This window comes from Procambarus clarkii, chromosome 20 (genome assembly GCF_040958095.1).
Source record: "Procambarus clarkii isolate CNS0578487 chromosome 20, FALCON_Pclarkii_2.0, whole genome shotgun sequence".
Taxonomy (NCBI): Eukaryota; Metazoa; Arthropoda; class Malacostraca; order Decapoda; family Cambaridae; genus Procambarus; species Procambarus clarkii.
This window is the reverse complement of record NC_091169.1, coordinates 13533038-13548393: the sequence shown is the minus strand read 5'-3', so window position 1 is coordinate 13548393 and position 15356 is coordinate 13533038. Positions and strand designations below refer to the sequence as shown.

Sequence of the window (15356 nt, the reverse complement as noted above, 5' to 3'; positions counted from 1 at the left end):
GAAGTACCGCACAACAGTGCAAATTTAAAATTAAACAATACAACAATAATTATGATGGAGAGCAATGAAGTGTTTGCCAGTCCTGAACAGTGGACCCCGATCAGTGTTTCTTCCCCCCCCCCCCAAAAAAAAAAATGTTGTTGGAAATTACGATACATAAATTACCTTAGTTACACATTAGAGATAGTAGAAAACGAGAATATTCACCTGCATGCATATTTAACATCTCGTAACAAATAATATAGATTATATAATATTAAAACCTGTAGTCCATTCAGACTGTATTTAACAAAAAAAAAAACTTTTCAGTGATAAACAGAATAATCTACAAACAAAATATTAAATAAAAGTCACTCCTTCCAGAATAAAAACCGAACCAATTTGAATGCGGCCAAGCAGGAATGACCGGGAGGAGAGAGAGACCACTTGCACAAGGACGCAATCATGGGAGACGTTCTGGTATGTAACACATGCTATGCAGTGCTACCAATTATCGAAATTTACCAGTTATCTTGGAGTCAATCTACACAACGACCTCACCAAATTACTGGGAAGAATCCTTATTTCTGATTTGACCACTTTAATAATTGTATCTGGGCATTCACCTTGTTTAACATTGAGACGGTTATAAGGCATGAAAAGCATCCAGAATGGGTAAGCTTCTAGCATTAATTTAACCATACGCAATGGCGTATCTGTTGCATAGATATTGTTTGCTTTGTTTACGGTGTAGCATTCCGGCAGGTGAATTGTAACAAATTGAAACATAGGCAGCAAGATACCTAGTTCAACACGAAGTATGCGATGACGCAATTATAGCATGATCCACAAGGAGACTCCGTTTACGCGATCTGGACGTGTCCATTGCTTGTTACCCAGGCTGCATTCTACAAAACAGCTAAGCTGAAATACGGTTCATTGCAAACTATTTTAAAATCTTAGAATAACCATTAATAAAAAAATTATATAAATCAATTAGTTTTGATTTGATAGAATTAACCCCCCCCCCCCACACAAATCTGTGAAGGAAAGCTACTTGTGTAAAAATTAGAATCATACAATCCACTTTTGAATCATACAGCCTGCTATCGAATCATACAGTCTGCTATCGAATCATACAGTCTGCTATCGTAAGATATAATTTAATAACAATTTAAATTATAAATCATTATATAAATTATTTAATAATAGAAATTAAAAAAATAATAAAATCACACTGGTCAGGTTTCCCTGCAATACTTCACCTCCCAACACCTGGCAGGATAACTCACCTCCCAACACCTGGCAGGATAACTCACCTCCCAACACCTGGCAGGATAACTCACCTCCCAGCACCTGGCAGGATAACTCACCTCCCAACACCTGGCAGGATAACTCACCTCCCAACACCTGGCAGGATAACTCACCTCCCAGCACCTGGCAGGATAACTCACCTCCCAACACCTGGCAGGATAACTCACCTCCCAACACCTGGCAGGATAACTCACCTCCCAGCACCTGGCAGGATAACTCACCTTCCAACACCTGGCAGGATAACTCACCTCCCAACACCTGGCAGGATAACTCACCTCCCAGCACCTGGCAGGATAACTCACCTCGCAGCACCTGGCAGGATAACTCACCTCCCAACACTTGGCAGGATAACTCACCTCCCAACACCTGGCAGGATAACTCACCTCCCAACACTTGGCAGGATAACTCACCTCCCAACACCTGGCAGGATAACTCACCTCCCAACACCTGGCAGGATAACTCACCTCCCAACACCTGGCAGGATAACTCACCTCCCAGCACCTGGCAGGATAACTCACCTCCTAACACCTGGCAGGATAATTCACCTCCCAGCACCTGGCAGGATAACTCACCTCCCAACACCTGGCAGGATAACGCACCTCCCAACACCTGGCAGGATAACTCACCTCCCAACACCTGGCAGGATAACTCACCTCCCAGCACCTGGCAGGATAACTCACCTCCCAACACCTGGCAGGATAACTCACCTCCCAGCACCTGGCAGGAGAGGGTGACCTCAGCACCCTCAGGGAAGGGCCCAGCAAGCCCTGGGAGGCGGGGTGGGTGGGGGTCGCTGGTGATGGTCAGCTTGCGGGGTGGCACTGGGGGCAACACAACAACACATATGGTCACTCATCTCTTCATTAATACTTAGCACTTTTATTATGGTACAATACTTAATTATTAACAATAATTATTATGTTATTAAGGAACCCTATTCAAATTTCCGCAAACATGCTCAAACTCACTTTTTTTTGCATATTCTACATGGCAAATGCACCAATTTTTGCTAATAGAACAACATCGTAAAATTAACACAACCAAATAAGCAATAAATAATCATAATAAATTGAAAATATGAAATTTTCAAATTATATTAAAAAATATTACAAGTTTACCTATTTATCTTGCATTTATTATGGTCAGAACGGCATATGATGATCATATTCTTTTGTTTTTGTTTAAGTTTGTGAGTATGTTTATTGAAGAAAAAAAGGTCAATGTGGCCTTCCAATTATCGACAAAATTTAGACAGGAAAACAGGAAAATTTATAACCCAAAATTTCTGGGTTTATGTAAAAAGAAAAAAAAATCTTTAAAACAAAGAACTTTGCACATAATGTAAAAATGGTGAGAATCGATCAAAAATTTCATTTTTCAAGCTGTCTCAAAACTCAAAACCTTGTTATAGATAAAAATGAAGTTCAAGTTCTCGGCATTATATTTGCTCGTAATACTTCATTGATTTCCTTCTATGTTTTAATAAGCATTGCTTGGCATTCATATTGGAATATATGAAAGTTGTAGGTTAATATGTGTTGAAATGAAGTCAAGAAAAAAATAACCCCAAAACATCAAAATATAGGGACAAGGATAATGGGTTAGGGGGATATATAAGTATACTTATATCAGTAATAAAGCCGACATCTGGTCCCCATTCAGCAAAACAAACTAGAAACAAAGAAAAAACGAGTTTGAAATCTGTACAAAAAATCGACCAAGAAAAATTAAGTCATAAGTTCTGCCACCTGTGACTGACTTACATGTTGACCAATTTCGTTCCAACTTCACATATTTAACCTCTCCCTGTCCAGCTCGATGTTGCCGTGGAGGGGCTTGGTGGGCGGCTGCCGGAGTGTGATGCTCCTTAGGGCGGTCTTCTGTCCTTTTGTAGCCTTGTGCTCCTGCTGCTGTCCTCACAAATTTTGCTGAACACCTTTCCATTTCCTTTTGTTTCGTTTTTCTCTCCCCCCCCCCCCCCCCTCTTCTCCTTCCTCGTTGCCATTTTCCTGCTGACCTTGTACCTGTTTTGATAATTTTTTTGGCCTTCTTTTGTTTTCATGCCTAGGTGTTTGAGAAGGCATACTCTTGCACCTGTAGAACTGTAGTACCCAACGTCTCGAGCGAGGGGAACCTTTTATTGTCAATCCCCCTTTCGTCACTGAACCCGATCTCGATGGACTGACGGTTCTTAAGGTGACGTTTGTGGGGCGTATACTCACAACGCACCCTTAGGGGGCCCCGGCATGATCGCGATAGCTTTTTGTTGGGTGTCCTGCCTCTAATTGTGGCTCCATGATGGGTATGGGGCACATTCGTGAATGAAAATATCTCTTTTCGTCTTAATGTCTTTAAATATTCCCCTTACCCTCTCAGGCTTGTGGGGTGGGCCATAAAGCCCCCGAGTCGGATTGTATTGGAAGACAGGGCTCTGTAGCCCCCGCTCCATTGGGCCCTGACCTTGCTCATCCTTTGAACCCCCTTACTTCTCCCCTCGGCCCCCTTACTTCTCCCCTCGGCCCCCTCCCTTCTCTGTGGTTCGATCGAGCCACAAGCCCCCAGTGGTGACTACTTCGTCCCTGGCACTGCTCAATCTCTCGTTGTGAATACTGCACTTTTTAACCACTCTCTCTCTGGGGGTTCTCAACGCCGACCGTGCCATGGCCGCACTCGCTCGATTCCTTCCCGTACTGATGCATATCAAGCCTTGTTTGCTCCTGCTTTGTGGGCCAAATACTTTGATCTCTTCCCTCTTGATTCTACGCTTCCTGACGATTTCTCCCTCCATAGGCATCTTGTTGATTCCGTAGCTGCCTCTGTTACCTTCAACCCCACTCGTCTCGGTACGCGTGTCGTTGCAGCTCCTTCTCAGGATGCAGCTTCCCGCTTGGCTGCCTTATCCTGCCTTGGCAAGATCCCTGTTCGGGTCTCAAAGAACGCTCGGTTGAATGCCAAGAGAGAGAGAGAGAGAGAGAGAGAGAGAGAGAGAGAGAGAGAGAGAGAGAGAGAGAGAGAGAGAGAGAGAGAGAGAGAGAGAGAGAGAGAGAGAGAGAGAGAGAGAGAGAGAGGAGAGAGAGAGAGAGAGAGAGAGAGAGAGAGAGAGAGAGAGAGAGAGAGAGAGAGAGAGAGAGAGAGAGAGAGAGAGAGAGAGAGAGAGAGAGAGAGAGAGAGAGAGGAGAGAGAGAGAGAGAGAGAGAGAGAGAGAGAGAGAGAGAGAGAGAGAGAGAGAGAGAGAGAGAGAGAGAGGAGAGAGAGAGAGAGAGAGAGAGAGAGAGAGAGAGAGAGAGAGAGAGAGAGAGAGAGAGAGAGAGAGAGAGAGAGAGAGAGAGAGAGAGAGAGAGAGAGAGAGAGAGAGAGAGAGAGAGAGAGAGAGAGAGAGAGAGAGAGAGAGAGAGAGAGAGAGAGAGAGAGAGAGAGAGAGAGAGAGAGAGAGAGAGAGAGAGAGAGAGAGAGAGAGAGAGAGAGAGAGAGAGAGAGAGAGAGAGAGAGAGAGAGAGAGGAGAGAGAGAGAGAGAGAGAGAGAGAGAGAGAGAGAGAGAGAGAGAGAGAGAGAGAGAGAGAGAGAGAGAGAGAGAGAGAGAGAGAGAGAGAGAGAGAGAGAGAGAGAGAGAGAGAGAGAGAGAGAGAGAGAGAGAGAGAGAGAGAGAGAGAGAGAGAGAGAGAGAGAGAGAGAGAGAGAGAGAGAGAGAGAGAGAGAGAGAGAAAATCTCCCTAAAAAATGCATTTGGAAGACATAAGAAATACTGACACTGGGCAAACTATTAATATGATATATAATAAAATACAACAAAATACCATACAACCTCTTTATTATTTGTGTGATATTTTGCCCTCCAGGTGACAATCAACACTCCTAGAAGGCACCAGCAGCATATGAACATGGTGGACCCTCCCTACTACTACTCTTCTTTGTGAGTCGAACAGGTGCTTGTATCTCTTCATCACTGCATTACCCCTCAGTTCCAGTAAATTGATAGTGTTATCGTTATCATCATTACCCGTTGCTCACGGATTTATTATTACAAAAATTCGTATAAAATCCATTTCGTAACATATTAGGATGAAACTTTCACGACGCTGATGCCAAATGACGTAAGATTTCTTTAACATATTACAATTTTTTTTATTGTGGACGAATATTTTTGGAATTCTGGCCCCTTAATAATAATACGGTAAAGTTGTTGAGAGATTGTCATAAATAAGAGAGTGTATGCGAAGCATTTTAAAGCACCAATCTCTTCACATAACATACGTATACACACACACACACTGTATTGTAGGTTTTATTGTTAAAACATTTCTGGCAAAACGTATTTCTTTGAAGGAAGACGAAACTCATCAATTTACAGTGACTTTAATCATTAATCTGTTCAGTCTAGCAAAAACTGTAATGATTTCTATAATTCAATAAATCGGCTACGAATAAAGTTTATAAGTATATGTACCTAATAGCCAGAACGCAGTACTTGGCCTAGTATGCAATGCCTGATTTGCCTAACAACCCAAGTTTTCCTGAAGTTTTCTTTTGTTATATTTTTATCAAGAAAATTCTGATGTAATGATAAAACTTTTCATTATATTATATATGACTTTATTTGTTTTTAATATGAGTTTAAACTAACGTAGAAATATGACCAAACTTAACAAAACCTATCTTAACCTAACCTAAACTAACATAACTAAGTCAGTAAATCATGTTCTTAATATAATATAACAATATTATATTTATAATCAAATAAACCAATTGGAATTTGTTTTTTGAAAATAACAAAAATCAATCTGAATACTAGGCAAATCGGGCCTTGCATACTAGGCCAAGTTGTGCATTCTGGATTTGTAGGGACCCATAAGCCTTGAAGAAGACGATATGTAGCACGCGGAAGAGCCTTGTTGGGCTCTGTCGTGCACTGGGACATATCGTCTTCTCCTTCCACCCCCCCCCCCACCCCCACTTATATATTTATATATAGGGCAATTTATTGTACAAGATTACATGATTATAAATGTGGCCTTAACACATAAACTACACAACACAACCAATACAAGCAAATTGAAAAACATGACAATGGGAAACACTGATACATGGTGGAATCAGTATACCACATAGATAGGGGATAGGATATAAATAGGGGATAAATAGGGGACGAATCACATACAAAGATTAATCAGGTGTAATAGGCCTGTTATGTTGAGCAGTGTCTTCTGTGTTGGCATCGCTATATTCCGGTCTTGTCCTTACTCTCATCATAGGTAGAGTAAATAGTTCCGTGATTTGGGTGTTCATGGTAGGTTGTTCTATTCTTATGTGAATTGCTTCAAGAATTTGTAATCGTCTTACTTCTTGGGTATTGTCTATTAGGCAGGTATTATTGTTCAATATTTTTCTTGTTAGGGTGATGTCATGGGCTTGTCTCATGTGATTCCTGGGGGCACCGGATTGAAGATGACATGTCAAACGCCTCGTCAGCTTGGTCGACGTCATACCTATGTACTTAGATTCAAAGTTACATCCTTCATGGGGGCAAGTGTACATGTATACAACGCTTGACTGCTGTAGAGGGTTCTCCGTCGGCTTCGGACTGTTTTTGATAAGGAGTTCGGAAGTCTTCTTTGTTTTGTAGAATATGATCAGGTCTATGTTTTGGTTCGGAATAGTGCTTTTTACTCCTTTACGAATTATTTCCTTCATAATTCTTTCTTCTTTTTTATATTCACTGTGCATAGTTGATTTGTGATATAATTTTATTGGAGGGTTGTGGTTTCTGTTCTAGGTTCAGGATTGTACCATCGGTCCAGGTGTCTTCTTATAGCAGTGTTTATTTCCGTGTTGCTATGTCCATTGTTCACCAATACCTGAGTTATTCTTTCAAACTCTTCACTCATATTGCTCCATTCGGAGCTGTGGGTAAGTGCTCGACGAATATAAGCATTGAGAACACTGGTTTTATAACATTAAGGGGAATCACTCTTACCGTTCAGGCATAATCCCATGTTGGTAGGTTTAGTATACACGCTGGTGCTTAAAGAGGTTCCTGTTTTTGTTATTAGTACATTTAAGAATGAGTACATGAGTGCTCAGAGTACATGCTCTTGCATCAGGGTTCAGCTGGAAGAGGTGTTCACCGAATGGAGTTCACCAAGACGAGTTCTCTTCCAGCTAAACCCTGATGTAAGAACACTAGAAAGAGGGATAGTAGCCCTAAATAAGAAAATAGTAAATACGGAATACGCTCTCATATTCAATGAGACATGTTTGAAAGAAAACCTGCTGCCAGTATACACCAATATAAACCCACATGGCCCAGCAGTCCGCAATACAGAGTTTACCTATAGGTATAGGCAAGAGCTTATACGGCATCAACTAAACAAGAAGAAGGAAGCCCTCCAAACCCTTACAGAGCAAGATGAGCATCTGTTAAACAAATGGACCCAGTTCGACATCCCTATCCAACTCAAGCAAACCATCAACAGTGAACTATTTAACCTGAAACAACAACATAAAACTTGTGTAGAAACAAAGACACTCCGTAAGTTAACAGCCCTAAACGGTGGACAGTTAAAGATCCCTCGTCCAAAAGATGGCTACATTAACCTGACTTCTTATGATCTTACCCAGGACCAACGAAAAAACTTAAACCTTGGTCTAAATTGTCAATTCTTATCTAAACCAAAGATGCATAAAAAACGCCTGGAAATCGAAATGCTTCTGCACGACATTCATAAGCTAGAAGACAACAAAAAAGTCATCACCACTGACACACTTCAGGCTGAACTACTAGCAGAAGCGGGGAAAAAACGAGGAACATATTCATCTACAATCTTAACCCCACGACTCAAAGAAGCAGCAAAACAACTAAAAGATCTGAAAGACGTAACAATAAGAAAAGCCGACAAGACAGCAGCATATTTATTGATTCCTACCCAAGAATACATGAACAAAATTAGCGACAGCCTTAGTGATGACACCAAATTTCAACGAATCACGAGGAACCCTGTGGAAGACCTTAAGCGGAAAGTAAACAAAACAATTACAGCAATCAACGCAAAGAAAGGTAGTGTGCATTTCAGTAAACTTCAAGGCGATTATGGCTTAGGATATGCCTACGGCAATGTTAAGACACACAAACCAGGTAACCCACTACGCCCTATAATCAGCCAAATACCTATCACCTGGCAAAAAGACTCAATGAACTCCTAACTCCATACACTCCAAGTTAGTATAGTCTACAATCATCAGCAGATTTCCTAGAATTAATCAAATCTACTCAGTCCGATGGAATCATTGCTTCCCTGGACGTCGAATCCCTATTTACCAACGTCCCAGTTGACACAACCATAGGATTGATACTGGACAGGGTATACAGAGACGAGAGCATCCCCAAATTAGACATACCTGAGCCACACTTGAAGAGTCTTCTCGAAGCATGTACAAAGGAAGCCCCTTTCATCAGTCCACAAGGAGACATGTATTTACAAATAGACGGAGTAGCAATGGGCTCCCTCTTAGGAGTCTTATTTGCTAATTTTTATATGGGAACCATCGAAGACAGTCTTCAGTAGCAGACAAAAACCAACTGTATATTGCCGTTATGTAGATGACATATTCGTATTAGTAAAAGACTCAGATGAACTAATTGATCTAAAAAGCCATCTAGAGAGAGAGTCCGTACTCCGATTTACACATGAAAATAGTGAAAATAACAGTCTGCCATTCTTGGATGTACTAATAACAAAAACAGGAACCTCTTTAAGCACCAACGTATATACTAAGCCCGCCAACATAGGATTGTGCCTGAACGGTAAAAGTGCCCCCAAAGATACAAAGAGTGTGTTCTCAATGCTTATATTCGTCGAGCGCTTACCCACTGCTCTGAATGGAGCAACGCAACGTGAGTAGAGTTGGAAAGAGTAACTCAGGTATTGGTGAACAACGGATATAGCAACGCGGAAATAAACGCTGCTATAAGAAGACACTTAGACCGTTGGTATAATCCTGAACCCAGAACAGAAACCACAATACCTCCAATAAAATTTTATTACAAATCAACCATGCACAGTGAACATATAAAAGAGTATACTAATAACAAAAATATACTAATAACAAAAACAGGAACCTCTTTAAGCACCAACGTATATACTAAGCCCACCAACACAGGATTATGCCTGAACGGTAGAAGTGATGTCGTGTATCTTGACTTTAGCAAAGTTTTTGATACGGTGCTGCCATACGAGCTCCTATAAATAGGAGCTGCCATACGAGGCAGCTCCTATTTAAACCACCCAATCCCACTCATATACATGTCCAACCTGCGCTTGAAACAATCGAGGGACCCCACCTCCACAATGTTACGCGGCAATTGGTTCCACAAATCAACAACCCTGTTACTGAACCAGTATTTACCCAAGTCTTTCCTAAATCTAAACTTATCCAATTTATACCCATTGTTTCGTGTTCTGTCTTGTGTTGATACTTTTAATACCCTATTAATATCATCTTTGTTATGTCCATTCACCCACTTGTAAACCTCTATCATGTCACCCCTAACTCTTCGCCTTTCCAGTGAATGCAACATAAGCTTTGTTAATCTTTCTTCATATGAAAGATTTCTAATTTGGGGAATTAACTTAGTCATCCTACGCTGGACATGTTCAAGTAAATTTATATCCATTCTATAATATGGCGACCAAAACTGAACTGCATAATCTAAATGGGGCCTAACTAAAGCAAGATATAGCTTGAGAACCACACCAGGTGTCTTGTTACTAACGCTGCGATTAATAAATCCGAGTGTCAGATTTGCCTTATTACTAACATTTATGCATTGATCCTTTTGTTTTAAATTCTTACTAATCATAACTCCCAGATCCCTTTCGCAATCTCAACACCATCTAGCTCATATCTTGTAACTCTATCATCATTACCTAACCTCAGAACTTTACATTTATCAGCATTAAACTGCTTCTGCCAATCCTTTGACCATTTCAAAACCTATTTCTTCCATAGAAGCGTTCCCAGTTGTCTATGAAAGATATTGCATTTGATTTGCAATATCTTTCCAGCCGGCAATTGACACCAAGTGCCCTCGACATCCATTCATTTCCCACTCCCTTTCTTGGAAGAATGCCACATATGATCGGGATTCCTCCCTTGCTCCTAACTAATTCAATGGCTGTCCTGAATCTCTGTATTAGTTCCTCACTCCTAACTCGCCCAACATCATTACCCCCTGCACTAATACAAATAATGGGTTTGTTCCCATTTCCCGTCATAATATCATTCATGTTTTCAACAATATCACCAATTCCAGCTCCCGGATAGCAAACCCTTAATCTGTTCCCCTATCTCTGGCACAAAACGTTCTGTCTAAATACCTCACCTGGGAATCTCCCACAACCAAAATTCGCTTCGGTACCGCCCTAACTTTCTGAGCAGCCTGAGGGGCCTGCGCTCCGCCGTTCCTCGCTGCAGGCGCACTACAGCACTCATCCTCCAACACGGCAAATGAATTTGCCGTCCTTAGGGCGTCTGTAGGCGGCCTTGTCAAGGTCTTCTTAAGACCCCTGTCTTTCACTACTCTCCACGATGAGGTCTCGTCAACACTGGTCTCCTCCTTCGTTTCCTCTCGAAGTCAAAAGGAAAGGATAGGTCTATTAAAAACTGAGACAGGTCAAATAACAGATAGTGATGAAGAGATGAGTAGTATTTCTAATAAATATTTTGTATCTGTATTTACTAAAGAGGAACTTAACAATATGCCTTCAGCCGAACAAGTCTATGTGGGTGGGGACGAGGACAGGTTGACGAGTTTTGCAGTTACCAGGGAAGATGTTCTTAAACAAATAGTAAAAAACAAAATAGTAAATCGTAAAACCAACAAATCCCCAGGGCCGGATGAAGTGTTTGCCAGGGTGCTTAAAGAATGCAAAGAGGAGCTTTGTGACCCACTGTCAACCATATTTAATGAATCAATAGAGTCAGGCAGAGTGCCAGAGTTTTGGAAAGTTGCTAATGTGATACCAGTTTTTAAGAAAGGAGATAGATCACTTGCATCTAACTATCGACCAATTAGCCTAACGTCTATTGTGGGAAAGTTACTTGAATCTATAATAGCAAATAAAATTCGTCTTCATCTTGAAAAACATAAATTAATAATTGAGTCGCAACATGGTTTTATAAATGGCCGTTCATGTTTAACAAATTTGTTATCTTTTTATTCTAGCATAGGTGAGGCAGTTGATAGTGGTAAGGATTGTGATGTTGTGTACCTTGACTTTAGCAAAGCTTTTGATACAGTGCCACATGAAAGACTGATTAAAAAGTTAGAGTCTCATGGTATTGGGGGTGCTATATTCAGCTGGATTAGGGCATGGCTATACCAAAGGAAACAGAGTTAATATAAATGGAGTCAAGTCAGAGTGGGAAAATGTTGTAAGAGTGCCTCAAGGCTCTGTCCTGGGACCTCTGTTGTTTATAATATATATAAATGATTTAGATTCAGCTTTGAGTAGCAACATTTGCAAATTTGCCGATGATACGAAAATCGGTAGGGAAATTAATTCGGAGGAGGACTCACTATCACTTCAAGTTGATCTAGATAGGGTTTTGAAATGGTCAAAAGATTGGCAAATGCAGTTTAATGCTGATAAATGTAAAGTTCTGAGGCTAGGTAATGATGATAGAGTTACAAGATACGAGCTAGATGGTGTTGAGATTGCGAAGTCGGATTGCGAAAGGGATCTGGGAGTTATGATTAGTAAGAATTTAAAACAAAAGGATCAATGCATAAATGTTCGTAATAAGGCAAATCGGACACTTGGATTTATTAATCGCAGCGTTAGTAACAAGACACCTGGTGTGGTTCTCAAGCTATATCTTGCTCTAGTTAAGCCCCATTTAGATTATGCAGTTCAGTTTTGGTCGCCATATTATAGAATGGATATATATTCACTTGAACGTGTCCAACGTAGGATGACTAAGTTAATTCCCCAAATTAGAAATCTTTCATATGAAGAAAGATTAACAAAGCTTAAGTTGCATTCACTTGAAAGGCGAAGAGTTAGGGGTGACATGATAGAGGTTTACAAGTGGGTGAATGGACATAACAAAGGGGATATTAATAGGGTATTAAAAGTATCAACACAAGACAGAACACGAAACAATGGGTATAAATTGGATAAGTTTAGATTTAGGAAAGACTTGGGTAAATACTGGTTCAGTAACAGGGTTGTTGATTTGTGGAACCAATTGCCGCGTAACATTGTGGAGGTGGGGTCCCTCGATTGTTTCAAGCGCAGGTTGGACAAGTATATGAGTGGGATTGGGTGGTTATAAATAGGAGCTGCCTCGTATGGGCCAATAGGCCTTCTGCAGTTGCCTTTGTTCTTATGTTCTTAGTCTTAGTTCGATATAACTGAAAAAAACCTTTAGGGTTTGACTTTGCTTGCCCTGCTATGCGAACTTCATAGTTTCTTTTTGCTTTCCTTATCTCTTTTTTAACATTTCTAACCAGTTGTACGAATTCCTGTTATAAAGTGACCTCCCCACTTTTAATCCTTTTGTACCAAGCTCTCTTTTTACCTATAAGGTTCTTCAAATTCTTTGTTATCCACTTTGGGTCATTAGTATTCGATCTATTCAATTTGTATGGTATACTACGTTCCTGTGCTTTGTTTAGAATATTCTTAAATAAGTTATATATTGAATCCACATCGAAATCCCCATTTACGTCACCTATCGCTGGGTTCATGTCTCGCTCCAAGACCGGCCCACACCCTATACCCAAGACTTTCCAATCAATATGACCCAAAAAAATTCTTAGGCTAAATCAGCTTTTCGAAAATCTGGCACTTTAACAGAATTTTCTCCTACTTGTCTATTCCATTCTATGCTAAATCTGATTTCTTTGTGATCACTGTTCCCTAGCTCACTCCCTATTTCGATGTCATATATTTGTGTTTCCCTGTTAGTTAACACTAAATCTAAAATATTATTTTCCCGTGTTGGTTCCTTAATGTGTTGCGTAAGAAAGCAATCGTCAATTAATTCTAGAAAATCTTCTGCTTCACTATTCCCTGTTTTGTTCAACCAGTTTATTACACTAAAATTAAAGTCACCCATGACATAAATACTGTTAGATCTAGATGCTCTAGATATTTCATCCCATAGATGCTTTGCTTCCATTCTGTCTAAATTTGGTACCTATATATAACTCCTATTATAATATTATTTGCTTTTTCGTTTAATTCTATCCAAATAGTTTCTGTGTGTGGCTCAGTTTTGATTTCCTCTTTGAGACTACATTTCAAATTGTCCCTAACATATATGGCTACTCCCCCTCCTCGTCTAATATATCTATCTGTGTGAAATAGTTTAAATCCATTTATCTGATATTCAGCTAATAGTTCTCTATTTTCTACATTCATCCACGTTTCGGTAAGTGCAATAATATCTATTTTTTCTGTGCAGACAAGAGCATTTCATTCATTAATTTTATTTCTTAGACTTCTACTGTTAGTGTAATATATCCTAAGTGAATTGTTATTTTGAGGCCCTTTTCTTTCCCTGATCATTTTGCCAATTCCTTTCTCCCACAAACACATACTTTTATTACCCCCTTCCTCCAAATCAATTCCCATACCTCTATCTACTAACAGTTTAAACCCAAACAAACACCTCTAACCACTTCTTCCAACGAGTTCGCAACAGCAACAACCCCAGCCCTCGAAAGATGCACCCCATCACGAGCATACATTTCATTTCTTCCATATAAGTATTCCCAGTTGTCTATGAAAGATATTGCATTTGATTTGCAATATCTTTCCAGCCGGCAATTGACACCAATTGCCCTCGACATCCATTCATTTCCCACTCCCTTTCTTGGAAGAATGCCACATATGATCGGGATTCCTCCCTTGCTCCTAAGTAATTCAATGACTGTCCTGAATCTCTGTATTAGTTCCTCACTCCTAACTCGCCCAACATCATAACCCCCTGCACTAATACAAATAATGGGTTTGTTCCCATTTCCTGTCATAATATCATTCATGTTTCCAACAATATCACCAATTCCAGCTCCCGGATAGCAAACCCTTAATCTGTTCCCCCTATCTCTGGCACAAAACTTTCTGCCTAAATACCTCACCTGGGAATCTCCCACAACCAAAATTCGCTTCGATTCGCCCTTTTCCGAAAGGAAAAGGGAGAATTTTTAATCCTGAACCCAGAACAGAAACCACAATACCTCCAATAAAATTATATTACAAATCAACCATGCATAGTGAACATATAAAAGAGGAAAGAATAATGAAAGAAATAATCCGTAAAGGAGTAAAAAGCACTACTCCTAACCAAAACATAAACCTGATAATATTCTACAAAAACAAAAAGACTTCCGAACTCCTTATCAAAAACAGCCCGAAGCCGACGGAGAACCCTCTACAGCAGTCAAGCGTTGTATACATGTACACCTGCCCCCATGAAGGATGTAACCTTCAATCTAAGTACATAGGAATGACGTCGACCAAGCTGACGAGGCGTTTGACATGCCATCTTCAATCCGGTGCCCCCAGGAATCACATGAGACAAGCCCATGACATCACCCTAACAAGAGAAATGTTGAACAAAAATACTTGTATAATAGACAAAACGCAAGATGCAAGAAGATTACAAATTTTTGAAGCAATTCACATAAGAATAGAACAACCTACCATGAACACTCAAATCACGGAACTATTTACTCTACCTACCATGCAACCTGTCCTCTTAAAAAGAACGTTGCTTTTGGCCGTTTGCCCGTATGGCCGAATATGGACGTAATTTGAAAATGAAAATAAATTTGGAATTTTTTTTATCAACAACAGTAAGTTAAGGGTCCTCTGATAGGTTAGGTGCGCAGGAAATTCTAATAAAGTTTCAAAACAGTATGAAAAACGTTAATGGAAATATGTCTCTTTTAACCTTGCAGAGTAAGCCGGTAGACTCAAACAGAAAACGGAACAGTACGTCACTTATGTGAGTCGATTTCATTTCAAATTACGTCCAAATTTGGCCATAGCGCGCATAC

General features: G+C 40.3%; 1 protein-coding gene across 1 annotated transcript in view; it reads right to left on the bottom strand.

The window, feature by feature from the left end:
* Window positions 1-15356, bottom strand: part of LOC138366709 (neural cell adhesion molecule 1-like) — a 1471037-nt gene that overhangs the window by 1159353 nt on the left and 296328 nt on the right. Inside the window, exon 5 of the mRNA XM_069327980.1 lies at window positions 2001-2114. Coding sequence (XP_069184081.1) covers window positions 2001-2114 — 114 coding nt within the window. The remainder of the gene's footprint in view (window positions 1-2000; window positions 2115-15356) is intronic.